Source organism: Eulemur rufifrons, chromosome 5, assembly GCF_041146395.1.
Source record: "Eulemur rufifrons isolate Redbay chromosome 5, OSU_ERuf_1, whole genome shotgun sequence".
NCBI classification, from domain to species: Eukaryota; Metazoa; Chordata; class Mammalia; order Primates; family Lemuridae; genus Eulemur; species Eulemur rufifrons.
In genome coordinates, this window is record NC_090987.1 from 10,537,456 (window position 1) to 10,549,820 (window position 12,365).

The following is a 12,365-nucleotide window of genomic DNA, read 5'->3' on the forward strand; positions in this document are numbered from 1 at the left end:
GCCTGTGGGAGGTGATGAGGTCCTGAGGGCTTTGCACTCAGGAATGGGATTCGTGCCCTTACAAAAGAGGCCCGGTGGAGCTTGCTCACTCCTTCTGTCAGGTGAGAACACATAAAGGTACCATCTACGAGGAATGGGCCCTCGCTAGACCAAATCTGCTGACACCTTGATCTTGGACTTCCAAGCCTCCAGAACTGGAGCAATGTATTTCTGTTGTTCATGGCAATGTATTTCTGTTGTAAGGTACCCAGTCTAAAGTATTTTGTTATAGGAGCCCGAATGGTCTAAGACACTACCACCTTTAATAGCTCCATACTACTTCTAGTAGGTGTACATGGATTCACTTCAACTAAGCAATAATAACAGAGAAGTGGTCATCTCCTTTTTGGTTTGTTTTTCAATTATAAATAACAGCTGCATGAACAGTCAACCAGACTTTAAGGAAAAGCTGTGATAATACTGGCCAATAATGGGTCGTGCTGCCAGCACAGTCAGTACATATCAGCACAGTAAGACAATCTACTGCGGGTAGAATGGCTTGAGGTCTATGGGGATAAATACAATCTACTGGATAGCGATGCATCATGAGCTAAAATCAGTCATTGACAGAAACAAATCCAGGGGTCAGAGAATGCCTTTGGTGAAGAATTAAAGACATTCTACAACAATACTGAATTTTACAAAATTGATAAAAACTTTTTATAATAAGATGTTACCTAAAGATTTAAACTTTCAGAGTTCTACAGATATAAAATAGCTCATTCTGTAAATTACCAAAGTGTGAAATGAGTTCAGTAGGGTAATTATGTACGAAGGTAATGCTGGAGGTCGTAATGCAGATCTTAAGAGATGATGCTTCCAGGCCGTTGGCTCGTCAAGGCTTCTCTGATGGAGGCTTTGATTCAGTCAGCCAGTTCCCTTTCATGGAGTGCTGCTACCCTGGCCCACACTCCGGCCTGACCTGCACCCCAGCCCCAGGCTCTGGCTATACTGTAACGCTGCTCTGGGTGTCGCTCCACTAGATGCATTCCTCCACGCTGTCAGGGTGGTTTCTCTACTGTGGTTCATTCCATCTGCTCTCACTCCAGCTTCAGTCTCTCTGCTGCTCCCAACTGCCCTTCAACTGCCACCAAACTCCTCAGGATGTCCAATAAAGCCCTTCCTCCCTGCTCTCCCCACCTGCTTCCTCACACTCCACGTCCAGCCTGTCAGAGTAATCACAGCTCCTGCAGGGGTCACGCTCTCATTTGTCTGTGCGCCTCTGCACATGCTTACTCTCTGTGCTTGTAACTCTCCAAGTGTTTCTTGCCTTTTACCTGGTAAAATCTGCCTTATTCCTTTTAAGACTGAACTCAGTGTCAACTCTTCTACAACTTCTGTTTCAATTAGATGTCCCTTGCTATAATTATCTGCTTATTTATTTCTTCTACTAGACTATGATCTCCTAGAGAGCAGAGATTGCTTCTCCCAGTATATGCTAAGTGCAGTGCATCAGAAACAGCAGATGCTCAATAAGTGCTTTCATTAAAAGGGTGAGCAAATGAACAACCGAACTGCCTGGCATGTTGTAGACAATTATTTGCTGAATGAATAAATGAAGGAGTCTCGTAAGGTCCTTCAATAATTAAATCTGCTAGGATAGGAACTGAAATACAAGTGCTTAGGTTGAGTTCAGCCTAGAGTAAATAGCATTGTAGTGCAATTCTGATATATTTTAAATGTCATTGTTTATTTCTACATGAGAATGTAACTATTTTCTTTAACGGCAGATAAGCAGAGAAACACCCTTTTATACTTTTGCACGTTGGAGGAAGTTTGTTCATAAAAATTGTAAGAGGCTGAAAAATAATTATAGGAGATTGGTATCTGGTGCCGCTCTACCACTGTTAACATAGTGAGTGACACACAAGTACTATTTCATATTTTTTTAATGGTCCTCAACACTGGTTTACTGTTAAGGCACTCAACAAACACTTGTTGGCTGAATAATTATAAAGGCTACCACTAAGAAAACAGAAAATATTTGAGTGAGACTGGAGAAAAAAAATAGTACCAACACATTCTATTTTGTTAATGAATGTAACTCTATGTACAAGGCACAATTTTCTTAAAAATGCACTGTTAAATAGAATGTTAAATCTGGCTAAAACATGACTAACATAAAATTACCTTTTCCCCTTTCAGGCCCATTCTATAATGCAGCTAACAAAAATTACTTTGTTGTAATAAAAATTCTGGTAAGAATATCCAAAACAAAATATCCAATCCCCAGAAAAAGTGAGATAACTCATAGCTGAGAAAGAACTCATGATTTAGAAGAAAATTATTACAAATACACTTAGAGAAGAGCATATAACAATAATCAGTCTATCTCAGAGAAAAAGGAATACAATTTGATGGATAATTTAAGTGTAATTCTTACAAAAGCTTCAGAGAGCATATCTTTGTTTCCTCATAAAACATTACCAAAGAAACAGGCATATCAATTTCCATAGCAGTGTATCATACATTATCTGCTAAACAGTTGACTATACTGCCCTGCAATGGCAACTAGCTCCTAGAGATTCTGCAACACCTTGCTTTCTTCCTTCCTGTAGACTCCACTAGTCCACCACCTCAACTGTGCTCCCCAACACAAATGGGGCTCCCAGCCACAGTTGGCACTTCTTGGCCTTACAAGGTAAAAGCTGCTGGTGTATATTTCCACACTGAACAGCCTCACTAATTTTCATTCTGAATTCATAAGCAAATAAATTCAAGTATTCGTTCAAAAGAACATGTATTAAAGCACCTATAAATTGGCAGGCAATAAGGCAGGTATCAGGGAACTACAGAGGCAGCAGGCACAGTCCCTGCCCTCAAGGAACCCTCAGGCTAGTGGGTGAAGTAAACAATACAACATTTAGCTGCTATGATCAATGGTATGGCAGAAATGTGCAGAGGTTATGATAGCACAGGGACAGCTAGTAAGACCCAGAAGAGAAGATTTTTGTATAGAATCAGAGTTAATCAGGCATGTGAGAACAGGAGAGCTAACAGCACACACACCAGGAAGGAGACGGGAACAGGGTATGGATGGTGTGCCAGGAGATCACTACGAGTGGTCGGTGTGGCTGGACGTTGTTGGGTCTAAGAACAGAAGATAAGGCTTATTCCGGAGAGATGGACCAAATGATAAAACTGTATATCGTGTCTCACAGAAGCAGTCTATACTATCTCCCTTTATTACAGCTATATAGGAACTAGAACACTGTAACCTAATAATAAAATAAATATACACATATGTATATTATTTCTCAATATATAACTTTTAGTCAAATTCCCTTAAACAACTACATATTCCTACTGTTGTAAAAGGCTAAGTGATCATTACTGTGGGATAGTCATATACCTAAGTAAAACCTATAAACTGAATGAGTCCATCTGAACCTACCTTATACCTCAAACACAGACCCCAAAGCCAAAGTATAGTACTATTTTATTATATAAAGTCATACTTATATAATTATTCAGAAATGTTTATTAACATTTAAACCTCTTCACCTTTCAGGGAGTTGTAAAAGATTAATCTTACAGAAAGCCTTCCTTTTAAATTTCCATATACTAACTCTCTTTGATTTTTCTCAACTGGATTTTAGATTTAGGGAACCTTATTGGCAAGAATTTGAACTGATAAAAATGACAATCAGGGTAAATAAAGATTTGTTTAAAAAAAATCCTCAGTATTCTATTCCTCCAAATACTGAATTTTCTCAAATATTAAAACTAAATTATTTACAAAATTTGACTTTAAGAAAATAGTCCTGTATAAACAGTTCCTTTACATTATTACTTCTTAAAAGTTTTGTGTGCCCTCAGTGGTACTCAGTGGTATGTTACAAAGTTACAGGGCACCTGGTACATGGTTCCCAGGGCTTCAGTTTTACTCAGAGACTGTGGCGAGGAAGAGTCATTATTTTTACATTAAAACAAACAGAAACAGTAAAAAGTAGACTTAGATGGAAGACGGGACTTCGTCTCCTAGATTGCTGGGTGCATGAGCACATTTCCCTTTACTCTCAGGGATCTGAACAGCACGACAGTGACCACCTCACAGCCCACTGCTTCTGAGGACTCACAGTCATAGTGCTCCCTTCTCCAGGTGCATCTCTAAAGAGAGAGCTTTTAACATGCACAAGCCCACACAGGACCAGTCGTTTACCTGTACATATTACATAACCTGCTCCATAAGATGTATGCAATATTTTGTCAGAAAGGGCATGGCTTTGAATTTAGAAAGATCTGTTGAAACGAGAGTTCAAAAACAAACACAATAACAAAGCTAGTGTGAGTTAACTCATTACACCAATTTTGAAAGACAGACAATATACAGTCCTAGCTTTCTGTGAGTCTATTCCTCATGAGGCAGGGAGCAAAGGGGTTTCAATAGTACTTCCAACTATATACTGCTTGCTTCCTCCTTCCTTGGCCCTTGTATGGAGCCCTGTCTCAAAGAGGAATTGACACTGGACTTCTGAGTGTTAGAAAATTTCCTATTACTCAACCCAATTCCAGGACCATGATGATGACCGCTCGTGGTCACTGGTGTGGGGAATATGCATTATGCCTAGATGACCTTTTAAGTCTACTAGGTCAACTGTGCCACTCAACTGACACCTAACTTGGTTCCTGCCCTGTGTCTTCATTGCCATTATCCTACTTGACAAAGAACTAATCCACTTTCTTTCATCCATTCTGACCCAGCCATTTCCCCATGTTCTTTGTGTCTTTATGGTTGCTGATTCTCTCTCTTTCATCTCACTTTAGAGACAAGAACAACAAACAGGACTTGCGAGGATCCAGCCATGCCAAGTCTGGCTGCATGGTCACTCTGGGGCTGTGTTTTCCTCTCTAGCTGACTGAGAGCTGATCTGTGTCCAGGAGGTGGTCTGTTCATTTTTGAAACTTCCTGTAGACATTGTCCTCAAGAGTATAGCATATTAAAAATAATTCATACATACTCCATTTCCCAGTTAAAGTAACAAAGATTCTAAGTATGAGCTCACCCAACTTTTATCTAGTTTATTACATAGCACAAACATGAAAATAATCTTCTGAAGAGAATTAAAACATTTTAAAAGATGCTGTTCTTGGAATCAAGAAGCCACAGGAACATGAAAATTTGCCAAAGAAGTTGCTGATATGGTGTTTAAATCCCAAATTACAAATTTCATTTACCATATGTATCACGCATTTATTTCATCTGCTTAAAATACACTTCAAAAAAGGTTAGAGTAAGTCCCTAATTAGGAATTACTCAACTAACAGCTTGGGTTTTGTTGCAGAACTACTACATCACCAGTGTGACTGCTATGTAGTTCAGGAGAAGGACAACCAAGTGCCACATCCACAGCCGTCTCTGCTTCCGGGGTTCATCAGCCATGAGAGGTCTAAGCATGGATGTAGACCCAGGTCCAGCCAAACCAAGTTTTAGGTGTACATGAATAATGGCCTAATTTTTTAAGTGTTTTACAAACACACTTTAGCACACATAGTTTAGTATGGAGACTTATTTACCCTTTCAAATAATAATTGCTTTTAAAGCTTTGGTAACAAAGCTGTAAATAAACACTTTCCTTTAGTGCCTGAAAAGATCAAACTGCTTGGAGAGAGCTAGTTAGTTACACACACCATGATCTTATATCTTTAAAATGTTTTCTGCTAAGTTTTTATAATTACAATGATCTTAATACCTTTATGAGATACTCCACAACACCTATTGTATTTTATTTTTAAGAAGCAATATGAATGTAATCTAGGGTTATTAACTCAATAATAAAATTTTAATATAGGTTACATTATCTTATCCTAGGAATGAAATTCTTTCTTTTACATTAAAAACATGCTTTAGGGCTCAATTTGCAGTGAAGACTTTCATAGGTATATTTATCATTTAAGATACAGCAACCATTTTTATCAGGAACTTTCTTTTAGACAGTTCAATGTGCATAAATACTTGCACTGCAACTTAAAATATTCTCACAAGAAAGTACATTAAAATATCAATTCAAAGTTCTAACATAATATACCTACTATTTTTTCAAGAACACCATCTGTCCATGGCTGGAAGATTTTTATTTTTATACATAAAGATTACTTGACATTGCTCACTACTCCACATCCCCCTAAAAAAAACCCCAACAACAAAACCTCTATTGGTAATGGAAGAGCTACATCTCAAAGACTGGACATTGGTAACATAAGGAAAATGCTAAGTTGTAATAGCTGGCGAGAAATCAATCAAAGAAAAAGAATGGAAACCATTTAAAAAGCAATTCCAGAAGTAAAATTTAAAAGGAGTTGTAAAACACAGTACAGAGGGAAGACAACAGGGGAAGAAATTCAACAGAAATAGAAGACACTGATTCTGGACTCCAGAAATCCAAGCAAGAGTCTAGGAGAGGATTAGCTTTCATATAGCAAGATTCACAGTTTGCAAAGTCTAGTCAAAACCTAAAAGCATTTAAGTGTCTATTTGTATTTTAAACCAGAAAGTAAAAAAATAAAAACAAAAAACTAAAATGAACTAATCTACATTTAAGAGTTATATAACATTAAAAGACAGGTATAGGCACTAAGACCAGCAAAGAGGAGGTTAATCTTGAGACTCTTACTTTCTTCTGTGCTACTGTATCACCTTGCACCTCACACTGAGACCAGTTTAACAACCCCCTGTAAAAGATAAGACAGCACAGCCCCTATGTCAAATGGGCAGCTTAGGAACTCCTGGAAGGCTCAGCTGGCATCTTTCCTGTGCTAGAGGCAAAGAAGCATTTGCTTGAGTAGTAAATTTCCTGGATTTTGCTGAGCTTCAGCCAAAACAGTTACTCCATATAATCAACATCACAGCTGAACCCTATGGAGGACTTGTATTAATAACAGCTAACATTTAGGGAGCGCTTCTTATGCACCACTCCTATTTCAAATGCTTTATATTCTTTCATCTTCACAATCCTGTAAGGGAAGTATCATTCTTTTCCTCACTTTACATATGAGGAAACAGAGCAGTGAAGCAGGAATTTTCAGCTGGGATCCAACTCTGAGCTCTGGCCCCCTTCAGAGCCCTGCCACTCCCCACTGTGAAAGGTACTACGCAGGAAGTGAAAGGAAAATATTTCTGGAAATTTATAAACATTCTAAAATACCACTGTGATGTATGAGATAATAGTGCTCTTAAAGCCCAAGGTAAAACATTTCATGGCTTAAAGCACACACACATGCACACACTTAGAAAATGGCTTGTACACACCTTGATCACATAAACATATAAAAACTGTTGAGATAAAAAACTATGCATGCTATTTAAAGTGTCTTCAAATGTCTATATAATTTCTTAATCTTATACACCAGGTTTATATCAGAAAGTGACTGAAAAGTGAAGAATGGTTAAGGGCTACTTGTTCCTTGTTAGATTAGAATATGCTCCGAGTCTGAAACTGCCAAATTATTTTTTATTAAGCATAAAATTGATGATAATTAGAAATGCTAAGAAACAAATGAAAAACTACATTCTATATAAAGAACTTCTCACTTTTGCATCCCCTGTAATTCCAAAAAGGAGATAAAGCAGGAATACAAAGTTGTTAGGGGGCTTTCATTCTAGTGAACTGGTTTCATCCCATGAGTCTACCTCGAGTCAGGAGTCAGGAATTGCAGACTGTCTCTGCCACCAATTTGCTATGTTAATTTACACAAATCTCTTCATTTTTCAGCTCCTTAGTGTTCTGACCTATCAAACGAGAATAATATCTGTTCTGCCAATTTCATTCAATTGAAATGAATGTATGGCGACAGCAATGATGCTAGTCTATACAGAGAGGCATTACTGACTGGCTGCTGTGGGGGATATGCTATCTGATGAGCTGAGTTAGGAAGGGCAGGGTGTGCAGTGGCACTTTTCGCTTTTTCAAACTGCTACTGCGCCAGAATCATCCTTTGAGCCTTATAACCACCTTGGAAATAAGTAGGACAAGTATTAATAGACAGAGAAAGAAGTATGGGGCAGTTGTGTCGCTAGTCTCATGTCACACAGCTTGTTAGGGACAGAGCCCAGGAATATAATTTTCCCAACACCTAGTCCAGTGTTGGTTTTGTTTTTTTTTTTTTTAACTTTGCTGGCTCAACGGTAGAGCCCATTGGTTAGGAAGGATAGAGCAAGGACTACTGAGGTCTCCACTCTGAGTAAATCCAACAAAGGTGACACATCTTGAACTGATGAATTGGGGGAATCAACTCTCCTTGCTGACTTGAAGCTTAGAGTTTATGGAATCAAGCCACCAACCTTGATTTCTGGGAGCTGCATAACTTCAGGAAAGACTTCGATGCAATTTGAGTGAGCAATCACTGTGTGCATGCGCCTGCAATTCATGATAGTCGTTGGGATGGCTTTCAGTTTATTCCCACTTATATCAATTTCTTCAAGTTCCTCCAGTTTTGCCATTTTACTAAAAAAGAGAAAATCCATGGGGGAAGGAGTTACAAAATAATTATAAGGCAATTTAAAAAAATAATGTATAATGAGAATCAAAAGATGAATTTACTATGCTTTTAAAGATTCACTTGTAATAGACTTTTACAATCAAGATAATTTTTCACTATTGTTTTGGAGTATGCAAAGTATTTTAACACCTCCTTTCCTACCACAGAACAAAAACTTAACTTTAACTCTTCAAATTGGCAACAAGAAGGAAAATGGATGCCCCTTTCCTCCTAAAAAATCTATGTGTAAACTAAGTCACCCCGGCAACAATCACTTTGCTATGTAGCTTAGTTTGAACATTAATGAAAATCCTACTTAAATGGATCAAAAGCCAGCATTAATCCAATATACCTGCCTTAAAAAAGCTTAGTTTGAGAGTACGATTTCTTTGTAGTGGCACTGAAATATCAAGGGGACATAGAGAATATGGCTATAGCTCAAACTAAGATACACTTTTCCTTCAAAGCCCCTCCCCAAATTCCTCAGGCACCAATGATGAACACCGGCTGGTGACAGCTGGTGACGAGAGCAGGTGCAGCTGAAACGCCGTGTGGATCACCTCTTGGTTTCTGGCAGATCCCGTGTTCAAACCAGGTCCCAGAGAAATTTCTCTCAACTCTTGTTAAACGTCTTCAAAGAAGATCTCTCCAACCTTGCCTAAATAACGTCTTCTAATGTAATTTAATACTTCTGAATGTCTTTTACTGTTCAATCTTTGTCTACAATCTTAAGTACAGAAACCAACTAAAGAAAAATTTGAGAATCAGAGTTTCTTGCATTTTCTATAAATTTGGAGGAAAAAACAACCCTTCCACCTCTGCAATCCTCTAACCCTCGCCCTACCACTGGTGATGCTGGACTCCAAGAAGTACAGGATTCCCAGATAGCGTAACTCAAACTTGTAATCCAAATCATTTGGTTTACAGTTATTGGTATCCTTTTAGCTTGTTATGGTTTCATTTGTTACAATACACCTTTAAACAACTTAACAAGAAACTCTTCATAATTTTTCTTTGTCATCTTTCAAATACAAAGGTTATCTTATTTGCTCATCTGTAAAATAAATATGTGCCTAAGATACAACAAGAACTAAGTTTTGATCTCACGAAATCTGATCTTTTAATATAATCCAATGTGGTATCAGGATGTACTACCAACAACATTACATATACAGACTGTGAAGCAATCCATCTATGATTGCCTGACTTTGTAAGAATATTATTTAAATACGTTGTCATCATATTTTGAAAAGAAATATGGAGAAACTAATGGGTAACACTGCAGGAAAAATGATTAGAAGCACAGAAAACAGGCTCAAGAAAGAACAAGTTAAAGAAGTTTCCATCTCTCGACATAGAAAGAAGGTAGCGAAAGACTTGAAGACAAAATGACTTGATCACTGGGGCATGCTCTGTAATTCAGCAACCACTTGTTGAGTGCTGACTGTGGGCCAGGCCTTGTGTGAGACACGAGGCTGAAGGAGACAAGAAAGCCACAGACCCGGCTCTGAGGCTCTGAGGTCTCACAGTGGAGCTACTGAGCCACATCACAGCCCCAGAGAGAGAGAATTATTGCCAGGTGGATTTTTACACGGTGCATAAAAAAACTTCTCTGCACTTAGGGTGGGTGATTACACCTGGCATGGGGGACATCATTTCTCCTGCAAGGCTTATACATTCACCGTCTGAGAGAGGACGGTGAGCACTTTCAGATGCTTTACTGTTATGTGATTACCGTGTTTTTTCCCCCAAAAATATCATATTTCCATTCCATAATAAAGTATGTGGAAGTAAACATAAAACAGTTTAATCATTAATATCAAATGGGGGAAATTTTTTAAAAATATTTTATTATGCCAAAAACAGAGTAATAGTTTAAGTCAACACATATTTGGGCTGCCTTCCTGTTAGCAAGGGCTTGCACAGACTGGTGGCCCTGCTGGCAGCATAGGGAGGCTGTGTGAGTATTGGATTTGGTCCCAACACTGAGTTCGAGTTACGAGCAGAATAGCAGAGGGGTTAGTGTTTGCTTCTTTGATGTGTGGGTGTCTGTTCCAAGTCCTACCTTGTTAGATGGACAAATGCCAGTGAAATGGAAGTGGAGTAAATCCTCATGGCAGACTCTGTAAATTCACTTAAGGCCTAGATGTAATGCCACCCCACTACCCCAAAATTAGAGATTAAAATGAAAACAGATTAAAAATGGAATCTTCCAAGAGCCATAATACGCAACATCACAGTTTCTATGGTTGTACGGGCCACCACTGCTTTGTACAACATGAACACAGATGCAAAAGTTGGTAGATAACAAAACACCTTCAGGTTCCTGGTTTACATTTTAATTCCTCCATATAGATTAACTTTTTAAAAAAAAAAATTAATTTGGTTAAAAAGAAGCAAAAAAAATTTACCTATTAAACAACACACCTTCAAAATCTTAAGAACATTCTTATGATTGAATCTTTGGATACATTCATATTGAGAATGTATCCTCTAACCCTTATTTCTCTTTTGGGAAATGCGAATCATACCTTGCATAAAAGACAACTGTGAATGAACAGGGAACAAGCAAACAAGCTTTACATTACCTGGAAAATAAACATTTCAGCTTTTGCCTTTCCCCTTTCTATCTATGCATACATTTTTAGAAATGCAATTAAGAACATCACTTTATGACCCTCCTTTACCTTGCTGGAAAACTTTGAAGTCGGTTATAGGCCATGTGAAGAATCTTCAGATGGGGGTGTCCTGTTAACAAGGGTACACATTTATCCGTGAGGCTGTTATTTGTCAAATACAACTCTTGTAAGATACTGTTTGTCTCTTCACAAAGTGTAGCTGGAGGAAGGGTTTCCAGTTTGTTTGCAGATGCATTCAGGAATCTCAGGCTACAATGACAAAATGCAATAAAACGCTGTTGATAAGCCAGAGCTCTAATTCAGAACCCTCAACAAACCTAAAGGGTTTCTGGTCAATGCCAGGCATATTAGAAGCTAGCTTTGGAAACATGAATGAAAAGACAAGCCCCGGCTTCCAGGAGTTCAATTTAGCAGGCATATGGATCTCTGACCCACTATCTATGATGAATACTATGGCTATCTATATGCATCCAATACAAATAGATAAAAATCAATTTTTACGGAAGCACAGAGGTAAGAAGAGATTATTTTTATAGCTGATGGGCAGTGAAAGAGAAAGTGGTACAGTAAAGTTAATATTCTGACTTTAGGAAGAGAAAAACAATTCCTTATTTTTTAATAAGAGGGTTCTTGTAGTAATAAAACAATTAAGCATTAGATCACCATACAACTAAATCATGTAGTGACTAGGTTCTTTTTAGCATGATGTCCAAGTCACATTTTACAGGCTTACATTCACAACTGCAGGAGAAAATTTACTCTGTATTAAAATATCAGGATACAATAAAGCAATGAGAACAAAGAACTACAACTGCATGTGTCAACAAGATGAACCTCACAGATATAATTCTGAGCAGATGAAGCTGGACACAAGAGGATACACCGCACGATTCCATAACTATAAAGATCAAAGTTAGGCAGAACTAATCTACGGTAATACAAGTCAGAATGATATAACTCTGAGGTGGGGAGGGCGACAGTATCCAGGAAATAGTGTGCAACATTTCTAACATTGTAATGTTCTGTTTCTCTGGGTGCTGGTTGCACAAATGTGTTCACTTTGAGAAAATTCACCAAGTGTTGCACTTATGATTTGGCCACTTTTCTGTATTTATATTATACTTCAATAAAATTTACATTAAAACAAATAAGCAAGATAACATATATGCTGTCACAGTTTCCAGAAGATAGAGTGAACAATGGATAAAA

The 12,365-nt window shown here is 38.0% G+C and overlaps 1 protein-coding gene across 1 annotated transcript in view; it reads right to left on the reverse strand.

The window, feature by feature from the left end:
- Positions 1-12,365, reverse strand: part of PHLPP1 (PH domain and leucine rich repeat protein phosphatase 1) — a 187,031-nt gene that overhangs the window by 18,324 nt on the left and 156,342 nt on the right. Inside the window, exons 11-12 of the mRNA XM_069468353.1 lie at positions 11,205-11,405; positions 8,321-8,483 (exon numbers count right to left, since the gene is read on the reverse strand). Of these exons, the coding sequence (XP_069324454.1) occupies positions 8,321-8,483; positions 11,205-11,405 (364 nt within the window). The remainder of the gene's footprint in view (positions 1-8,320; positions 8,484-11,204; positions 11,406-12,365) is intronic.